Source organism: Caretta caretta, chromosome 1 (assembly GCF_965140235.1).
Source record: "Caretta caretta isolate rCarCar2 chromosome 1, rCarCar1.hap1, whole genome shotgun sequence".
NCBI classification, from domain to species: domain Eukaryota; kingdom Metazoa; phylum Chordata; order Testudines; family Cheloniidae; genus Caretta; species Caretta caretta.
In genome coordinates this window covers 17,980,410-18,002,359 of record NC_134206.1, presented here as the reverse complement: position 1 = coordinate 18,002,359, position 21,950 = coordinate 17,980,410, and the positions used below count along the sequence as shown (strand labels likewise).

General features: G+C 42.9%; 1 protein-coding gene across 14 annotated transcripts in view; it reads left to right on the top strand.

The window, feature by feature from the left end:
* TENM4 (teneurin transmembrane protein 4) overlaps positions 1 to 21,950 on the top strand; it is a 2,292,082-nt gene that overhangs the window by 1,845,280 nt on the left and 424,852 nt on the right. For all 14 annotated transcript variants that reach the window (XM_075126359.1, XM_075126347.1, XM_048840453.2 and 11 more), the window contains one exon: positions 5,967 to 6,236. In XM_075126359.1, the coding sequence (XP_074982460.1) occupies positions 5,967 to 6,236 (270 nt within the window). The remainder of the gene's footprint in view (positions 1 to 5,966; positions 6,237 to 21,950) is intronic.

The following is a 21,950-nucleotide window of genomic DNA, read 5'->3' as shown; positions in this document are numbered from 1 at the left end:
CCCTCCTGCCGCTCTGTCAGAGTTATCCTGCAAGAAGGAACTGAGAGGGTGCAGGGCGGGCAGCACGGCTTGTACTGGCACATAAGTGCATGGCACCAGAGGGCACTAGAGTGGGCCTGATGGACACCACCAAGGGAAAAATCTCCGGCAATGGTTCACACAGCATATACACACCTAACGTGGTATGGACATGAACAACGCATCTCGAAGAACAATATTTACGGAAGGTCAGTAACCGATTTTTTTTATAAATAATTTTCTTTCTTTTCCTCTGTGCTTGAACTTTCCTATCTCCTTAGCTCTATGATTGGCCTAGCTAATTATAAAAATTAGCCCATAGTTTTTATGGCCGGATTTTCAGTTGGTTAAATCAGTGTAATTCTGTTGACTTTGGTGGAGCTTCACTGATTTACACTAGCTGAAGACATCGCTCTATTAGCTTGTGACATTTTTGCTTGATACAAATAAGGCAAAGTGATTTTTTTCTAGAGCTGGACAAGGAGGCAGAGAGGAGGGAAACATTTCAAACTGACCAAATAAATTCAGTAAATAAACTAGTCAACATTTAAATGGTTTTACCCAGAGTGAGTGTGCCAAGAAAGCAAACAGCGCAAGTCAGCATAGCAAAAAATAGACCAGACCTGAATAAAAAAGTTTTATATATTTATTATCTTCCTTTTATTGACTTGAGTTCTCCCAGTTTAAAAGGCTATACTGAGCATAGAATATGAAAATCGATGTGTCTCATGCTGTTTATTGCAAATAAATTTGATTTTCAGTTAATTGTAGCAGTCATTTTTCATAATTTATGAGTTGCTGTTGCTGGAGAGCATCAATCAAGCTGCTCATTGATGTGTTTGAGGTTGTTGAGTGTGGATTGTTACAAGAGGGAGGGGGACTTGTGATCATTGATAAGTGGACTAAAATCTGCAATGTGGGGGCAAAAAAAAAAAAGGACTCAACTGTCTGGTGAGCCGTAGAGCGTAGGCTTAATCCTTACTCTGGGGTCTGGACCAAAGGCAGAGCTGGTGGGGTGGAGAGGGGAGATGCAGTTACATCTGTTATATCAGTCATTCAAGTCCACTTGCTGTTGAGGCTGTGGAACGGGAGTGCATGTTCTCCGGTATGATAGCACAGCAGTGGTATCTGGAATAATTTATCATAGGCTTGTTCTGTGCTCTCTGAGCTGGCTCCCAAGGTTTGGTGGTGCATCTGAGCCACGAGTATCCCTGCCTGTCAACTCTGTCAGAAAGCTTAATCTATTTTAGTTAATTACTTAGGTGTGAAGTTCACAAACAGTTTATGTACTCTGACCATTCCAGACCATAGTGCCTCAACCAACTGAACCATAGTTAGTTTCTTCTCACACTGAAAGGTGTTTTCTCTGCTTTTATTTGGAGCTGGTGTCAAGTTTGTTGGTCTATCGCTCTATCTCCTTCTGTGCACCCTCCTTCCTTCCCTCTTTCCACTGAGAGCTCCATAGCTAACTGAATTAAGCAGGTGTTTCCCTATTAAGAGAAAAAACAAAATGCCAGCTGCCTGTGGTTAGTGGATCATTCACTGTACAGAGGTTATTGCAGGAGAGAGTACCTGCTAGAAGGGGTCTTTTGTTGGGCTAGCTCAGCTGTAACCCACAAAAGCCAGAATACAGCTTAGAACAGTGCTGTTAGTTGTTTTGGCCAGTTTTGCATAACATCAACAAATGGAAACTTGAGGGAAATCACAAGCTTTAACATGGCTTTATAGTAGGGATGGGAGCAAAACTCAGCCCTGGATCCAAAGTCAAGGTCCAGAGTGGTATTTGGTATCTCTCTAATGAGCAGAACCAAATGCACCTGAACATAATGTTTCACAGTCCAGCCTGAGACACAGCTGTCTCTAGGTTAATGTGTTCAAATTCAAATCATTGGAGAAACAAATAGGAGCTAAGAACTCCCATGTGAACAGGGATCTGCAACCTGAGTTTAGATACGGGGTTTTGGTCTTAGCCCCTTTTGACAATAAAAAATAATGAGACAGGTTTTTCTGCCCCAATAAAATTTGGTGGCTGTAATAATTAGAACCATCTTAGATTTATTATAGAACTTCTGATAGTGCTTTTCTAAGTTAGTGTACAAACTATTTCCAGAGAGAGTTTGAAGTCATCAAAGGTACATTACACTGCAAAAAACCCAAACAAACCTGGCAACAAGGCCCAAAGCCTGGGTCAACTGACTTGGGCTCACGGGACTTGCACTACAGAGCTAAAAAGAGCAGTGTAGATGTTTCTGTATGTGCTGAAGTTTGGGCTCTGAAACTTGGCAAAGCTGGAGTGTCTCAAAGCCTGGGCTTCAGCCTGAGCAGGGATGTCTACACTATTTTTAGCTCTGTAACGTGAGCCCCACGAGCCCAAGTCAGACAATCTGGGCTGTGAGACTCACCGTTGCAGGGTTGTTGAGGGTTGTTTTTTTGGAGTGTAGACATTGTGATGCTGGCAGATCAGGTGCCAGCTCATGCCAGAGCCGCAGGCCAATTGTCTTGTGTATTAGTATAGATCAAAGTGATTGTCAAAGGTATGCAAATGTATTTGGTGTTAAAGCTTCATGGAAACGAGTGGAATGGTACTTGCATTGTTTTCAGTTGTCTGTATCCCATTATAATGTAGTAGCAAACATTTACATTGTGTGTACCCCTGTAACTAAATAACCCATCCAATGAGAAAGAAGCCTGATGGAATGCAAATGAAGAACTTTAACAGAAAAGTGCTAATTTCAAAGGAAGTGATCATTGTGTGTGTTGATTGGCGGTCAAAGACTAAAAATGCATTCCCCGCTCCGTCATCAAAAGAAAAGCCCACGTGTGTGGTGACACTGTCAGCTTGTTTTCTGTGAGAAGAAGCGATAAGTGTGAATTTAAGGAAAGATCCTGCATCTCCGGACTGTTTGGACTCTTACAGATGAGTGTACCAGAAGCAAAGCAGTGATCCCCAGAGACAATCTGGGTAAACGGAAAAGATGTTTTGGGAAACTGACTGTTTATTACATCGCTGCCACCGTTTGGAATTACGAACAGTGACTCACCTGTGCATGTTTTTTACCTGCTTTAACCTCTCAATAACCCTCATTCTTTTTTCATAGCTAATAAACCTTTAGTTAGTGTATTATAGAATTGGCTGTCAGTTTTGTCTTTGGTGTAAGATCCAGAGTACCAGCTGATCCGGGGTAAGTGGCTGGTCTCTTGGGACTGGGAACAACCTGATGTGTTGTGATTTTTTTGTTTAAGTGACCATTATCACAAAATTCAGTTTGTCTGGGTGGCAAGATAGGCTGGAGTGTCTAAGAGGATTGGCCGTGACTCCGTGTAAGACTGATATAATGATCCAAGAGTTCACATTTGTCACTGGCTTGGTGAAATCTAATTATAGAACACACCACGAGCTTGCGGTATTTGCCCTGTTTTCTGACAGACTGCCATGAGGTAGATGCTCACAGTCGTGAGCCACTCCAGAGAGCGTGACTCACGTATCCCAAGAGTTCAGCTAAGCAGAGAGGTCAAGATTGGCCTCCACAAGAATCACTTTGCCTACAACTGAAGTCTAACCACCTCTGAGGTGAAACATGGTAGCTGTATAACAGTTCATAGCAACAGGATGTGAGGAGTGCCATATCCAAGTGAAAATACAAGGGAAGTTAATTAGGCAGAATATAATTACCCAAGTTGGAGTTTGGCCAAGACACTGGGTCTAATGCCCCCTACTGGTCCAAAACATTCCTTTAATCCATCAAATTGTGGCATACTGTAGAGCAAAGGCAGGGGTGCATTATGTCAGGTAAATGCAAAGTGCGGATAAGGCCATTCACAGGATGCCAAAGTCTTTTAAAGTCTTTGAATGCTGAAAAAAGAGAATGTAAATTAATAAAAAAATGTGGATTAGAATGGAGCCAGTAATTGCTCCACTAATTGCTCTCCCCAGCTTTTCAGCACAACTTTCTGAACAGAGTGCTAATAACTGAATCCCCATTCACATTGCCTGGGACTGATTATGAAGCTCTGCAGGTAACTAGACGTGAACTCAGGAGTCATTTTCTGGTTATATTTTTAGCCAGCAAAACAATTGCATCTATTTGCAGCCCAATAACCTCTGCTGTGATTCTGTCAGAGTGAATAAACTAAGCTGGGTTGAGAGTGGTTAGCATTCGGAGGTGAGACCTCCGAAGGAAACATAGGTCCCACAAGATGTGGTTTCAATGATTCAAGGGGTGGCACACTCACCTCTGAGTCAGCGTTGAATCAATGCTCCAGGAATATTTGACAGTGTTGGATCAGTGGATATGGAAAATAAAATCCTAACCATTGCTGATCAGTAAATGTCCCATGTTACTTCTCCCAAGAGCAGGTGTGTTCTGGTCAAAATCTGTTTGGAGTGATTATATTCTCTTAACTGCCCTCTTCCCTCCTTTCCCCCGCTTTACTTTTAAACTGGATAAATTCGGTTGAGGCACTATTGTCTACTACTCAAAGGCAGGGGACAAAGAGGCAGGAATTTTATCACTATGTCACCTTGGGAAAGTCATCTAACCTGTCTGTTATTATCCTTATCTGTAAAATGGGATAATAATACTCAGCTATCTCTCATGGGTTAACTTAACTGATATTTGTAAAGTACATGGTAAGGCACTGTATAAATGCTGGGTAGGATTTTTCTGTAGTTCTTGCTGTGTGCTGCTAAGCAGTTGTTGTGCTTTGTGTTTGGCTACTTCACTCATTTGCTGGCTCGCTCACTGGGGATGAGGTTTCCTGATGCATGTGGATGTGAACACTATTTATTTATATCTTTGCAATACTTTGTACTACTACGGTGAACATTGTTCCCATTTTGCCAATGGGAAAACTGAGGCACAGAGAGTTTAAGTAACTTGTCTGATGTCACACTGGAAGGCTGTAATACAGCCAGGAAGCAAACCGCATCTTCCAATTCCCAGTCTTGTGCTTTAACCACAAGACCATTAACATTTTCCAGCTCTTCTTGGAGAAAGATGGACTAGTTGCCATTTATTTTTAAAAGTAAATGACAAAACCAGCTATTTACAGGTGAGTTAGTAAAGATTCCAAGAAACTGAAGATGAAAGAAATCAGTTACAAGAAATGCCAGAACCACAAGAAAGAGTATGAAAAATAGCTGGTGTGTTTGTTATCATAACTATTCAAAGTAAATTACAGGTGAGATGGTGGAGACGTGTGTTTTGTTCACTAACACTGAAAATTCACTGTTCATTATACCGCGGTGTACAGAGTAATATGTTAGGGCCAATAACAGGAGTCTCATCACTTCTTGAGTGACACTGCTCATAGTTAATATCTTCACAGTGTTTTTCTTACACATAGTACTGTTCAAACGCCTCACTGAATCCTCACAATATCTGAAGTGGGAGGCAAGGCATATCATCACCATTCTTCAAATGGTAAAGCTGGGGTAGAAGAGGGAAGGCCCTCATTTTCAAAAGTGGCCACCTTGGGTGCCTTAATTGCTGGCTGGCTGACTTGAGACACCTCGGGCCTGGTTTTCAATGGGAGTTGCAGTTGATTGTCACCACCTCTGACAATCAAGACCAAAGTGCCTCAGCTCACACATCCTACATTAGAAGCAAGATTTGAACACTGGGGCCTAAGTTGCTTGCCGAAGGCCACGCAGCAAGTCACTGTCAGGTAAGGGATTAGAACTCAGGAGTTGCTGTCTCCTGCTCTTGTGCTGAGAGCATTTGACTATAGAATCATAGAAAAGTAGGGCTGGAAGGGATCTCAGTAGCTCATCTAGTCTAGACTCTTGCGCTGAGGCAGGACTAAGTATTAGCTAGACAATCCCTGACGGGTTTGTATAACCTGTTCTTACGAACCTATACCATTTGCTTATCCACTAATCATTGAAATGCTGGACAGAAGAAATATTCCAGTTTGATTAAAAACCACAATTCCGTGTTCTCTCCTAGGAGCCAACTTCTCTTTGCGAGAGCTGGGCCTCGACGACGCCATGCCCACACACGGGACTTTATACAGGACTGATATAGGGCTGCCTCACTGCGGCTACTCCATCAGTGCTGGCTCAGATGCTGACACTGAGGCAGATGTCGTCATGTCGCCAGAGCACCCGGTGAGGCTCTGGGGACGCAATACCAAGTCAGGCCGCAGCTCCTGTCTCTCAAGCCGAGCCAACTCCAACCTCACGCTCACCGATACGGAACACGAAAACACTGAAACTGGTAAGTGACAACTCCAGATAAGCCTTCACAAACGCCACTCTTCATTGTCCAATTTTAATCTGCCTTGATTTTTGATCCGGCCAGGAGAAGGGAGGAAAATGCTCTTAATCATCCCAGGGTGTGGCCTTTTGCTCTGCCGTGCAAAATATTCATTAATGAACTGCTAGAGAGGCTCCTACTTATTCATCACAGAACTGGAGATCAGTAAGTGGCTGTGTAATACCCTATTTGCTCTTCATAGGAGCGTTTCAGAGAAAAAGCATTGAAATCTCTCTTCCCTCCATGCTTATCTCTTGTGCAGATTTCTGGGCCGATAGTTTTCCTCCCTTCCTGTCTGGTTCCTTGACAGTAGCTGGTTTATGGAAATAGGCTGGCTGCTCTCTGATGGAAGCAACTGTGAAATATTTTTAGAGATCTTTCTTTTGTGGGAACTCAAAGCTGAAGGTCATGAATTTTTAATCTTTGTAGCCTTCTCTCCCAAACTGCAGAGACTCCTGTAGGCTTGGTTGGTGTAGGAGCCTTTTGGTCAGCAGTTCTGCTAGTCCATGTGGGAAAGAGAGAGAATTTTTATAGAATTGTGGTTTGACCCCAGTGTTCACGCAGCCCTGTGCCTTTGCACCTTTAATTTAATTGCTGCGTCTTAATATAGCTGCTGTCTGCTAGCCCCTCTGGAGCTTGGACTCAGCAAAGAAGGCTGACATGAAGTGACTGCATTGTTTGTTCTCTTTATGCTTCTTGATACGAGTATTGTAGTGACAAATTACAATGATTTTTACTTGGGAAACCATGACAGGGTAAGACGAACGCCACCCACATGATTTTCTGTTTAATTCCAACAGAATTACAGCTGAGGCCTATTAAGGTTTTGTTAAGTGATAATGATACAGGTTAGACAAGGCTCAAAAATAACAACCCTCTGTTAATGGGATAAAGGAACGGTTTGATAAGTTTTTTTATTATCTTTACAGTACTTTTTTACTCCTTAAGTGCTGCATTCTCAGCAGGGTCACACCCATTAGGGCGGGCAAGCTTTTGCAATGGAGTGGCAAAACCAGCAGTTTTAGTTCCAGCCTTGGGCTGTGTTGTCTAGTGTTTTGCTAAGTGACCTGTGGAACTGTTGGGTGACTTATGGGATCTTGACTTTGGACACCCTGTTAGGTCTTTTTTCATAAACCAAACCAAACCCTTAAATCCCAATTTCATTCTCTTGTAGTCCGGTCCTTATACTGCGTCCCTCACCATGGTATCTGAGCAGTTGTAATCCTGTCCTTCAGCTTTCTCTTTTACTTTTGCCCACTAAGAAAAGCAAACCACCGAGGTTTAGTCTTTTTCACAGAAAGGGGGGAGGAACTACATTAGCCTCCGAGAGTGTTTTTCAGCAAAACATCATTAAAAAATTGATCCAGGCTTCCATAATGTGGTCTCTATTGATGCAAATGCAACTTTGCACATCCAAATCACTTACATGTGAAATTGTTACACGTTAGCACTGGTGCCCTAAATTGATAGGATTTACAGTCACATATGTCTATATACATATCTACCAGACCACTCCCATTACCAGGCTATCTGCAGGCCTAAAAGAACACAGCTGAGTTATGTGCATTCCGTCACTTGTTTGTTCAAATAAAGTGGAACATTTTCACTTGTATCTCTAATGCTGCAGTTGCAGAGATGAAAGCCTGCTTGAGGCCACTTTAAAAGTTTGGTCTAGAAAATATGAAGGTTGCTGGTTTTTCTTCTTTGGCAACTGGGCTTCTATATCCTAAACTATCAAGCAGGCTATTTTGAGAAACCCCAGATTTATGGGAGAAATGTTTCAGAGGACATGAGATGTATACAGCAACATAATGCAATGACTCAGTTTACAGGATACCTTTATTAGTCAATATTAATTGTTGACTGTATTGATAAAAACTATAGCCTTTAGCTGAACTCAATATGGAGCTTTATGAGGCTGCCATGAATAGCAGGTTTTATGGGGTTCATTAAAACCAGTTTTTCCATTGCAGGTTAATGTCAGCAATTTTTATGTTCATTAATTATCCAAAATAAATACGCAATATTGATGTCTAATGTTTGTAAATCTCAAGCCTTCTGGGCAGGTTTATAGTTAGGCCATAATAGTGTCTTTGCAAAATGAAATATTTGATTCTTCACATTCAGAAGCAGGTTTGCACAAGTGCCAGTGGCCTTGAGGAAATGGCCTTGAGGAGAAGGCTTACTTTGGTTAGTAACTACCTCCAGAATCCATCCTCTTGGCCGTGGGAAGACAGCTGCAATGGTGTTGGTTATGTGATATGTGTATAATAGTCACAAAACCACCTGCGCAGGCAACAGGCATGAAAAACCATGAGATGCCGTGACTCCGGTGGTTCCAGTCTTTTCAGGCAGGCAAGTGCATTTGCTAGACTAAGTGCTTATCTTCGCTGCAAAGTTAACTCAAGTTATAACTTGGCTGTTGCCTTGAACTTGAGACCTGTCCATGCACAAAACCCTTAGCTCAAGTGGTGGTTCTTTTAACTCAGATTGGCTGGCCTGTCAGGCGTATAGGCTACAGCTTGAGGAAGAGGCACTTGCTAAGTACTAACACGATCAGTTTGTGCTGTTAACCCATTCATCAGTGCAGCTCTAGTGTTATTTTATAGTGTGGCTGCTCTCCCTGGGGAGGAATTAACTACTACAGGGTAGAGAACGTGAGTTATCTCTGCTGTGAAGACCTAGCCTAAGGCTTTGGCTTTACAAGTCAGTAACTTCCTTATCCCTGTCTCCTGCAGCATCTCCCTAGCTTAGTGATGTACCAGCCTTTCCACTGCTGTCTGCCTCAATTCCATAGGATGTCCTATAACTCCGTTGGTTTGAATCCAGGAGCTGGGCATCCTGTGAAAGACTAGGGTTTTGAGCAGTTCAAGCTCCCCTGCAGGTTCAAACACTCACAATGTAGGTGTGGGCAGTGTTGGCGTACCACGGGTCACCCCAGAGGATCGATCTTGAGTTCATCAGTCAGGTCAGTACGAGAGCTGTAGTGGAATCTGTGGCCCCGATCCAAAAAGGCACTAATACAGCTCATTGTTAATGTTAAACGTGTGACTAGTCCCAATCCTGGATCGGGGCATATGAGATGAAGGGACACTGTTTTGCTAGGTAGCAATGGAAAAAGTGTGAAGTGTCTGTATGGATTCCCTTCCCGCTAGGTGGAAACCACTTCCTGGGGATAGAGTTTACTGTTTTCTACAGCGCATTCTGAGCAGGATTACGCTACAACTGGCTGATAACATTTTAAAAGAGGTCTATGTGAAAGGGGAATTCCATCCTATTTTAAAAGCAACAACATTTTTTTCAGCTTCTGGCTGTTGAAAAGAAGTCCAGGTAAATAAATATGGTGGGTGTTGTTTTTTTTTTAACTATAAGGATTTAGTTTTGGCTCTGTGTTATTCTGTAGCAAGGTACGCACGTGGTTAAACATGAGATAGAGAGAGTGCGAGAGAGCTCTTCTTCATTAGCAGTACTAGTCAGCGCTGATTAATGTCATACATGTGCAAAGTGGAGCTGATGTTTCTCTCTGTGATCATCTCCTCTGGGGAACAGTGTGGGCGCAGCATCAGGAGGCCAGAAGGAGCTCACAGGCAGGATGAGTAACATCAGATGACTCAGAATGGTTCAACATCGCCAGATACTGTACAGAATCAACTGCTCAATTATGATAGAGTCTACAAAGGAATTATTATGTGCTGGGGAAGAGGTACAGTGTAATTATTTTGTCTGTCTGACTTGGAGAATGGCACAAATAAAAATCTTAGATTCAGTCACCCTTGAACTTGGGAGGATTTCAGATCCAGATCCATAATTTGTGTCCTGGACTCATGGCTATGTAATTGTGCTTTATTGCAGAAGCCCATGCACGAAACCAGTGTGATTTTTTTTTCCTCTTTAAAAAACTGCATGTGAATTATTTGTTCACCAAAGGGGCCAGAATAACACCATTGGAGCTCAAAGTCCTAAATTTAACCAGGGAATGGATCCAGTATGATCAGTGTAGTGCAGCATTCCTCTTACACCACCCCTTTAGGGTGCCAGTTCTGTTCAGGAAGGGTAGTTGAATCTCAACATTCATTTAGCTTTTGGCTCCACTAGTGAAATTGCTGATTAGTGCCAAATATGGTGATGGTGGTTCTAGTGATATGGACACTTACTCTTTGGTGACAAGATTAAGAACACTGATTCATTCCATGCAGACGTTCCAATACCTTTTCGATAGAAATTAATTTTCTTTCAGTCATTACTCTGTTGGGTTGCATTTAAATAAACTTTGCGAAGCTCTCATGAAAATTGGCCAGGCAAGGAGCAATTCTGCTCTCCCAGCCTTACTAGAATGATGATGGTGAAAAAACAAATGATATTTTGCTTTCCCATCAAAACAGATGGCTCACTCTGTTTGAATATGTGAGTAAAATTTTGCAAAAGTGAGTTTTACTGGAAACTGGGAGGTGAAAAGTTTAGATATCCCCATTATCAGTTCCTTGAGCCATCCAGTGCCCTAACCTGTACTCGTTTAATTAATCCAAGAGATTGCTTGGCAAAGTAGGAATCAGTATAGTTTTTGCTAGTGAGAAAGGCTGATAAATGCAGGGGGAAACATCACTGACAAAAAAGTTAAAGACTAGCCTTTGAATTGAAAGAAAATAATGAAATTGTGTATGACTCCTTGGTATTTAAATAAGACTCATAACTACATCTTTTATTTAGTCATTAGGGGTGTGTTCCAATGTCCACTGAAGTCAGTGAGAAGACTCCTATTGACTTCAATGGGCTTTGAATCAGGTCCTAGATAATTTGGAGATATCTAAAGTGTTTTTGGGCAACAGCCAGAATGCCAGCTTGGGGAAAATTCGAGTATCTTTGGTTCAGTATGCTACACAGCCGTATTTACCACCACCAGGTTTCCTGTACATGTTTCTGTTCCTTTATGAGATCAGAAAGTTGTCATGATGATCAAACCACACACATCAAAATCTCATCTGCTTTTTGCAAACATTTTTCTCTTTAGAGCTACATTATGACAGCTAAGGCAACCGACGTCAAATTGTGCTTATTTTTGTGGGTTTTTCTCATTCCTTGCAGTGGTCTGTTATCCATCCGTCTGATGTAGTCCATAAATACCAGCAGTGGCTATATCCTTGATTCACACCTTCTAAATCATTCTGAATCTCTGAGGGGGGATAATTTTTTTTCAGATTTTGCGTGTGTGTCCATTTCCTTGTTTCCCAAATCGTGTTGACTCAGTTCACTGGCCCAAAATACAATTCAATACATTAGTATAATTAGCAGCATCAGAATTACTGTGTAATCTTAGCATTACAAATTATTTCTTAATACCCTTGTTGATTATCAGTGGTGACTTTTCTTTTTATTACCAAGTTTTGCTGACTAATTTCCTTTTAGGCTTCATACACTCTGTCGTTAATCTATTACTCTGATTGTAGCATCATCATCGTTTTTTCAGAATTAAATAATGCATTCTAAAGTACTTTCAATAAATGAGTGCGTGCCTCAGATATGTTTACTCTCATTTTCAAATGGCATAGGCAAAAATGTGATACTCAGAGTAGGGAGATTTCTAAAAGATCTAAAAAAATCTTTCTTCAAAACAAAAATGCCCTATAGTTTCTCATACTTTTCCTATACCTTTTGAGTAGATAGACACAAGAATAAATCAGAATTATGTAGGCAAGATTAGAGGCTTGCTGGCTGTCATTCATCCCTTGGTTCACCTAGCAATGACGTTATATTAACTAGACATCTCAGCTTGAAATTAAAACTGGCCAAAAGCCAGATACAAGATAAATTGCATAGGGTAGCAGGGAACATAGGAGAATTGGAGAAACAAATGGCCTGATCCAAAACTCATTGAAATCACTGGGAATCACTGACTTCAGTGAGATTTGGACCAAGTACAAAGGATCCTTCTCCTACATCCTCTGATACTAGCCCAGGAAATAAAGATTTCAAGAGCAGTTACCAATTCTAATAGTCTATTGGGACTGCCTACATATTGCAGTCTATAATACCCCTCTTGTGGTCCATGAAGCTGTTCTCAGTCATGGAGGCCCAGATGATGACCATGAATAGGGGAGATGCTGCCATTCTCTCAATCCTTGTGGCTGCTGATACTCTCATAAAGTGCACTCTGTCTTGAAGCAGACTTTAATTACATAAGCCTCCCAAATGCCATCTTATCCACTGGAAAATGGTTCCTTTAAAGGCTGTCACGCCCCCTCTGTTATTTTTGATCCAACTTTGTAGTTGCTGAAGTCATGTAAAGTAAATTCCTCATGCGTCCTTTGTGCCACTCTCATGTTTTCGTTTTTTCTTCCCCTTTCTCAGTATTGGAGTCTAGGCATAAGATAGGAGGAGAGTAGATACATCTTGAAAGATGGAAATGTGTGGAACTGTCTTAGTCTAATGATATGGAATAGTCTTTAACACAGCTTTATCTTGGAAGGATACTAAATTGGTTGGGTCAGAGACAGCAGAGCTATAACTAGAGCTGGTCGGGAATTTTGTGGCAAAATTTTTCATCAGAAAAAGACTTTGTTGAAACTGAATCTTTTTGTAGGAAAGCGTTGGCTTGTCAACTCAAAAAAAAATCAAAAAAGGTTTTGAAAAAGGATTTCAGCATTTTCAAAAGAAAATGTTCTGTTTTTCCAGTTTGAAACAATTTTTCATTTTGAAATTTAAGCAAATTATTTTTAAAATGGTCAAAACTGAAACAAAACATTTTGAAATTATCTAAATCAAACATTTTGATTGACATAAGCTGCATTTTTTTCAGAAATTTGATTCATGAAAATTTACATGATTTAATGCAGTAATAGGATTTTGATGTTTTTGTCCTGGATTCAGAATGAGAATTTTTTTTTAAATCTGAAAAAATGTCATGGGACAGGAAAACCATTTCCTACTTAACTATTATCTCCCTTTACATTCAACCAAAAAGCTGTCCACTAAGTAAAAAAAAAAAAAAAAACCCTTTAAAATCAGGAAACATTTGGATCTCTCTCTCTTTCTCTCTCTCTCTCTCTCTCTCTCTCTCTCTCGTTTTCCATTGCTGAATTAAGGACTGGGAGGCCAAAGCCCATTGAGGTCAATTTCATTGGGCTTTGAATCGTATCCTACATTCAGATCAGAAGAAGCCAAAGAGTCTTGCAATTGTAGTATCTGATCAACTAGTTTCCAGAAAAAAACGACTCTGAATGTGTCCCAATGGGAAAATTGTCCCACACTAACCTGTGTATTGCTTCTTGTTTCATTCTCTGCCTTTAAGGAACTAAGCCAACATGCCATAAGGATAGGCTGCATGACAGAGGATGGTTTGTTGGTTTCACATTATTTATTACTATTATTATTACTCTGAAACCAGTGAAAAAAATAAAATCCTCCAAACTCAGTAATAAGTCATGGATGCTGACATAGGAGGACGTATAGAAACCAAATATAAAACAATATATTTATATAAAATAATTATATTGATTAATATTGCTGGCAACCTGCCAACTATTCTATATGTAAAACTGAATATAATGAGTTTTGATACCATTTCCCTGTGCCTTAAATAACTTTCTTTTCTTGGTTCCAATGCACTTGAGGGAATACAGAGAGGTACCAATACAAACATGCTGAGGAGTATTTTAATATCCTGGTGGCATGTCTGACCTCTGAGAAGGAAGAACCTGTCATTGTGAAAGGTTAGATCAGGGCCCGTATCCATTGTCAGCTGGTCCCTCCACTGGAGACTGAAGTCTTCTGTTTATCCAAAATGCAGGCAGCAAACCACAGGCTTCCCCACTCTCTCCTCACATCAAGCCTCAAACCTGGGCTGAAGGATCACATCTAGTCATAAGATAGCAGCTCTGACTGCATGGCCCATTCATGGGCCTGGCACGTCTATTAGGATACCATTCTTGGTGGTGGTTTTGCCACTGAGGACTGAAATAAGAATAATTAGTATTGTTATTTATGTCGCAGTAATGGCCACAATGTGCTAGTGGCTATGCAAACATAGGAAGGTACAACCTCTGCCGTGAGAGCTTGTGATCTAAAAACCCATCACAGAGGCTGTGCATTAGCCGTTAGATCATAATGACACTGACTCCAATCCATAGTGCTGGTCAAAAACACAAGACTAGTAATACTGTGAAGTTTTAGGTGTTTACTGTAGTCATATAGACATTAGTCATATTTTGTAAGGCAATGCTTGGTCACTACTAACATGGACTAGTTTTGAAAGGCTCTATTGCCAATCCCCTCTATTAAAAAAGCCATCGAGTCCTCCCAGTAGAGAGTTTCTAAAAACAGCTTCAAGTGTGTTGAGAATCAGGGCCTGCAGCAGAGCCAAGCTCTGGACAACCTAACAAGCACAGCTGGCCTGTAGTAGGATGCCTAATTGTCTACACCGCCGGATTGGCTGGAAGAATCAGTGGACCTGTTCTTACGGCCAGCAGCAGCAGCAGCAGTTCAGTGGCTGCTCCAAGCATTTGCCCAGGGCTGAGATAGCTCCTCCCTTGCCTCACTCCAGATAACTCGGTTCTGACTCTCCCCCCCCAATTCCTGACCTCTGACTGTTGGCTCTCGCTCCTGGCCTCTGACTCCGGTTCTGACCATGGGCTCTGATTCCTGGCTATGGAGGCCTGCTGTAACCACTAGGCATGACCGCCCACATCTCGGTCACTGACAAAACGTGGCTTAGGCAACATATATCTGTTTATCATTAGCACTAAGTAAGAAGGCAAGTGTAGATGTTATATGTTGTTTATGTGAAAGAAAGGAAGGATAGTTTTGTGGTTAAGGCACTGGACTGGGACTCGGGAGATTGGGGTTTAGTTATTGGTTCTGCTACAGATGTCCTGTCTGAGCTTAGCCAATCACTTAGGCCTGGGTGCACAAAAGAAATTAGATGCCTAAGTTCCTGTCCCTGCGATGCCCCAAACTCCTGCTGAACCCTGTAGGTGCCTAAACTCACTCAGTGCCTACATTTTTGCAATAAAAGTTCCCTCAGCACCTATGTTTCTGCCACTGAGCTTGCACACTGCTGCCTCCCTCTAGGTGTCTGGGTGCCTATCTCCCACCTGAGCCCCAGAGTGATTCACAAACCAGGAAAGATAGGCCACCTCAGGAATGCGCAGGGCCCCTGAGGTGAGGTCACACAAAACAGCTGGAGAGGAGGAGGAGGAGAACAACCTCCCTCACAACTTTTAGCCGAGTGATTAGGGTACTCACCTGGGATGTGCGCAGCTTGTGTTAATCTAACTATGTCTCTGCTCTCTGCTGGGAGTCCTGCTGCCTCCCGGGTCCTGGTTCCCCACTCCCTGCCAGGAGCATGGCAGTTGACTGGACTCTGGGCATGGATCTCCCCGCCAGAGACAAGAAGCCCCGGGAGGCTGCCGCCTCGCTCCTGGCAGGAAACAGAGGGTGAGAAGCCTCAGGGATACCTGGGCTCCTGGCGGGGAGCTGTGCAGGGCTCTCAGCCCCCCACACTGCCCCTCTTCCATCAGTGGAAGTGCTCCTGGTGAAGATGCGCAGCTCCCACAGAAGGAGGTAGTGTGGACATCAGCCTGCGGTGGCTGTAAGTCGGCCTAACATAGGTCGACTTAAGATTATAGTATAGACATGGCCTGAGTCTCTCCTGTTGAAGATGTTACACTGTAAATAAATAACCAGAGTCATTTGATTTGTGGACAGGATCCTGCATCTTCCCCATCCTAGGTAAGTGCTCTAATCACCAGGCTATAGAGTCATTCTTGTGCTGGGTCTTGTTTTCTCTCTAGCCCAGCACTCCGAACCTTCCAGGATCTGTATATAAATCTGTACTGTAGGTAGGGTGAGGGCTTTTACACCAGGAACTTTAACCCAGGTTTCACACTGTCTTGGGTGGAGACTCACATTTCTGTCTCCGGACCAGGGATTGTCCAGGCTGTACAATTCCCTGCCTACACTGTGCTATTCCCAGCAAGGCTGCCTAAACAAGCCAGCGTATGTGTTTTGCTTTCTCTTCGAAGGCTATAAACAGTATAATTTTCAGCAGTTACAAGTTATCACACAGCTCTTTCTAAGCAAGCACATTTATTTTTATGTTGAAAGCATTGCAGTGAACATTAAACAATTATATAAGAATCTACATGCATGCTAATAAGTTTACCAGAGATCACCGTCCTCCCCAACTCTTAACAAGGGCTCTGATAGGAATCAGTCCTTCAAACACCACAAAGGGGTTTTTGTGTTACAAGTTTATAACAGCCTTAGCTCAGAGCTAGAATACCCGTGAATCAGTTAGTTTTTCCTTTTATACCACTTGGACCTTTGATTGTGAGACTCCGGGAACAGGTGATCAGCAGACAATGGTCCCTTCCTCACGGCTTAGCTTCAGAAAGCTGGGTTTTTGCATCACCGGAGATGGAGAATTTGCATTCACCTCCCCCTTGAGAGGTTACATACAATCCCAGCCCACAATAACACATAAACCATTCATTTAATACAATGAACCCCAACGCTACTTAGACTTAATTCAATAAGTCTCCCCAGGATATGGCAGGAAATCGCCCTGTCACAGTCTCTATGCTGATGACTCACACATCTGCCTCTTTCATCCACACCTGTCTATTTCTGTCCAAACTAAAATCTCAGGCTCTCTCTCTGAATCTCTCTGTGGCTGTCTAGCTGTCAGCTAAAGCTCAGCTTGGCTAAAACAGAGCTCCTAATTGTCCTCCCTGCCAAGGACTCCCCACTTCCTCATTTCTTGATTACTGTAGACAACATCACCTCCCAGCCAGACACTTGCTCCCATCAACCAGGCATCAGCTTTGACTTGGATCTCTTTCTGCATCCTCACATCCGGGCTTTGTGTAAATGTTGCCAATTCTTATTCTTTCTTTTTCATCCTCACAGCTAAGACTCTTGTCCAAGCTCTCATCATTCTGCGGCCTGATTACTGCAACATCCTTCTCTCTGGTCTTGACAAAGGCAGTCTGGCCCTTCTTATGTCCATTCACAATGCTGCTGCAAAGATTATTCTCCGAGCCCGTCACTGTGGCCATGTCACCCCTGATTGTGAATCCCTCCACTGGCTTTGCATCAAGCTGCTCGTATTCACTTTTAGCACCCTTCACAGTTAGTCCCCCCCTACCTGTCATATCTCATTTGCTATCGAGTTGTTGGTGCTCACTTCGATTAGCCCATGGGGCCAGCCTCCTCTGTCCATTTGTTATGTTTTCAAACAGACACCTTCATGCTTTCTTATGGCTAGGAGGTACTCCTCATGAATATCTACAGAGCTATCTCATTATCCACCTTTAATTCCCTCCTCTAAACTCTCCTTTGCCGTGATGATACAAAAAAAACTTAACAATAGTTAGGCTGCTAAATATGCAGAGACCACAGCCTATCATGCTGACCAATATTGTCTCATTGTTTTCGTGTACTCCCCCATCTGTCTCTCTCCATTTGTTGTCTCTTGTCTTATAGTTAGAATGAAAGTCTCCTGGAGCAAGAATCATTTTTGTGTCCTGTGTTTGTACAACACCTAGCACAGCGGGGTCCTGATCCTTAACTAGAGCGCCCAGGCACTTTGGTAATACAAACAAATAAATAATAATGGCTCGTAAATGCACTTTGAGATCATCTTGGATGAAACATGTTATATAAACATAAGCCATTAGTATTATTAATGCTTGAGACAGCAAAGTGCTTTTTTCTATAGTTGGTTCTAATCCATCTAGCCACTTAATAAGTTCTACAGGATCTGTGGACTCCCTTAAGGACGAGATGTTCTTATTTCTCAGATGGTTTGTTTGATTCTATGCTAAGAGAACTACTGTGTAATGGGTAGAAGAACTATATGTAGGAGGGAATTGGTATCATTACTAAACAAACCTTTTAAGACACCTAAAGCAGGGACTTGATTGTTAGAGCTGTGATTCTGACTCTGAATTTAACACCACCTCTAAACATCTTCATCCCCTGTATTGAAATTCAAGGTTAGCATTCTGAGGGCCAAGTGATGGCTGCTCCTGCATGAGTGCGCTAGGTGAAGGAGAGGTAGCAGGGAGCATCCCCGAAGACATCTCCAGTGGTACTGCCTGTTTTCCGTAAGTCTTAGTAAACAAAACATCTAAGCAGACTGGGGCTGTGGGTAGGGGGGAGTCAACAGTGCCAGAACCAGCATAGGACTGTTAGGCTTTTGGGACAGGTGGGACCTCCTGGTGCTCCTCATGGGGTGGGGCACCTGCATGTTCTCCCCCACTCTGTGTTGTGCCTTATAGGCACAATCTAGCCCCAAATGGTGCTCCCCTTGACACAGCAAACACACAGGACAATTTGGAGGTGTGCTCTGATGGAGCATGCTTTTATTGCTGTGGAAAACATCTGTTGTGTGATTTTGAAAGCTTCATCCAGTTTCCTTACACAGTTTACAATTATTAACACTCATTGCATGTTCAAAATCGTTTTTGAAAAAACATCAGCCCCATTTCCTACTTCCCTGCTCCACCTGTCTTCCTTCCCAAGGAACCGCTCAGGTGGCAAACCATCCATTTCCTTTATTCCTATCAGTGTCTCTGGTCAAAGTTGGCCACCCATATTCTTATTTTCTTCGCTGTGCTATAGTCAGCAAACAGATTTGTTTCTCTAAATAGAGAACAAAAGCATCTGCAAGCCAACTCATTTCCCTTCCAAAGTTCTTGGAGTGCAGTACTGAGGCAGAGTGGGAAAGAAAACACTTGTCAAATGTTAGAGGAATAAAGAGAACTCTTTTTTTCTCTACTATTATTATTGGGAAGGTTCTCTTAGCCTCCCTGCCTCTTCGGGACTAGTAACATATTGAAAAGATCTTTCATGCAGACAGATAACAAACACACTGAAGAGCTGCATCAGAAAGGAAAAAAAATACTTAGCAGTAATTATGTTTGTCACAATCCCTCCGACTTTCCCCATCCTCCAAAGGAAGTTCTCTCTCACATAGAGCCAAATTGTAATGCTCCTTGTTCTGGCAAACTTCTGTAGAGCAGATTCACTGAGTGCTAGCTTGAATGGTGGAAATTTTACCTCTGATATGGTGTGAATGACCATATAGGCTAGCTCCATTTAGTTTCTTCAGGTAGGGACTGATCTGTAAGATCACACTCCTCAGACACTAGGTCCCTTCCACTCAAAAAATTGTTGTCTTATCTTGTCTGACAACTTTTTTTTTTTGCCTCTGTTTTCACTAACAATGTTAGCTCCCAGACTGCTACGCTGGGCATCACACAATGGGGAAGAGATGGACAGCCCTCTGTGGAGATAGAGGTGGTTAGGGACTATTTAGAAAAGCTGGACGTGCACAAGTCCATGGGGCCGGACGAGTTGCATCCGAGAGTGCTGAAGGAACTGGCGGCTGTGATTGCAGAGCCATTGGCCATTATCTTTGAAAACTCGTGGCGAACCGGGGAAGTCCCGGATGACTGGAAAAAGGCTAATGTAGTGCCAATCTTTAAAAAAGGGAAGAAGGAGGATCCTGGGAACTACAGGCCAGTCAGCCTCACTTCAGTCCCTGGAAAAATCATGGAGCAGGTCCTCAAAGAATCAATCCTGAAGCACTTGCATGAGAGGAAAGTGATCAGGAACAGCCAGCATGGATTCACCAAGGGAAGGTCATGCCTGACTAATCTAATCGCCTTCTATGATGAGATTACTGGTTCTGTGGATGAAGGGAAAGCAGTGGATGTATTGTTTCTTGACTTTAGCAAAGCTTTTGACACGGTCTCCCACAGTATTCTTGTCAGCAAGTTAAGGAAGTATGGGCTGGATGAATGCACTACAAGGTGGGTAGAAAGCTGGCTAGATTGTCGGGCTCAACGGGTAGTTATCAATGGCTCCATGTCTAGTTGGCAGCCGGTATCAAGTGGAGTGCCCCAAGGGTCGGTCCTGGGGCCGGTTTTGTTCAATATCTTCATAAATGATCTGGAGGATGGTGTGGATTGCACTCTCAGCAAATTTGCGGATGATACTAAACTGGGAGGAGTGGTAGATACGCTGGAGGGGAGGGATAGGATACAGAAGGACCTAGACAAATTGGAGGATTGGGCCAAAAGAAATCTGATGAGGTTCAACAAGGATAAGTGCAGGGTCCTGCACTTAGGACGGAAGAACCCAATGCACAGCTACAGACTAGGGACCGAATGGCTAGGCAGCAGTTCTGCGGAAAAGGACCTAGGGGTGACAGTGGACGAGAAGCTGGATATGAGTCAGCAGTGTGCCCTTGTTGCCAAGAAGGCCAATGGCATTTTGGGATGTATAAGTAGGGGCATAGCGAGCAGATCGAGGGACGTGATCGTTCCCCTCTATTCGACATTGGTGAGGCCTCATCTGGAGTACTGTGTCCAGTTTTGGGCCCCACACTTCAAGAAGGATGTGGATAAATTGGAGAGAGTCCAGCGAAGGGCAACAAAAATGATTAGGGGTCTGGAACACATGAGTTATGAGGAGAGGCTGAGGGAGCTGGGATTGTTTAGCCTGCAGAAGAGAAGAATGAGGGGGGATTTGATAGCTGCTTTCAACTACCTGAAAGGGGGTTCCAAAGAGGATGGCTCTAGACTGTTCTCAATGGTATCAGATGACAGAACGAGGAGTAATGGTCTCAAGCTGCAGTGCGGGAGGTTTAGATTGGATATTAGGAAAAACTTTTTCACTAAGAGGGTGGTGAAACACTGGAATGCGTTACCTAGGGAGGTGGTAGAATCTCCTTCCTTAGAGGTTTTTAAGGTCAGGCTTGACAAAGCCCTGGCTGGGATGATTTAACTGGGAATTGGTCCTGCTTCGAGCAGGGGGTTGGACTAGATGACCTTCTGGGGTCCCTTCCAACCCTTATATTCTATGATTCTATGATTCTATGAACAGAATCATCTCAGTTGGTGCCACAAGTGAGGGGAAGAGTCAGGCTCATAGTGGACTGAACTATCTGGCAGAGTGAATTCAGCGTTTCATCCTACCAAGGTAGGAAAACTGACTTGCATGGTATTATGTGTGGCTCTCAAGATTTTGATCCAGTCTGTTTTGTGCAGACATCACACCAGCAGTGCTGTAATACAAGGATTTACCCCTAACCCAGCTGTCTCTGTCCAAACTTGTTTCTCCCTCCAATGCTATGTAGTTTGCTTTGTACCAGTTGGCTGCCACTTCCTACCCAAGAGATGGATAAATTCAGTGCTTAATTTGTGCCAGGGCTGAGCTCCAGCACCTCTAGGCTCGGCAGTTCATAGTCCCAGCGCTTCTTGGCTTGCTGCATCAGTTATGAATGTAAGAAAAAAAACTTACTTCAGCCCCAGCACCTAACTGATTAAGCCCCAGGACCCTTTTTATTACAAATTAATAGCTCTTGAGATCCTGTGAGATGAATGGCCTTCACGTCTTAACAGTGCTTTTCTGTCTCTAATATCTGTGATGACTACGCCTTACAAAGCTCCTGTGAGATAGGTAGGTGCAAATGAGCTGAGTGTGTGTGTGTGAATGAACAGCTACACACACCAAAATGTTCAGTTGTGCATGCAACTCTCCTGTCTGCAGTTGCAGTCATGGTAATTATGCCTACTTAATTTTGAAAATTGTGCCCATCAGTGGCTTGCCCAAAGTCACACATTCAGTCAGGGGCAAAATCTGGGACTAGAGACATCTCAGGAGATCTGACAT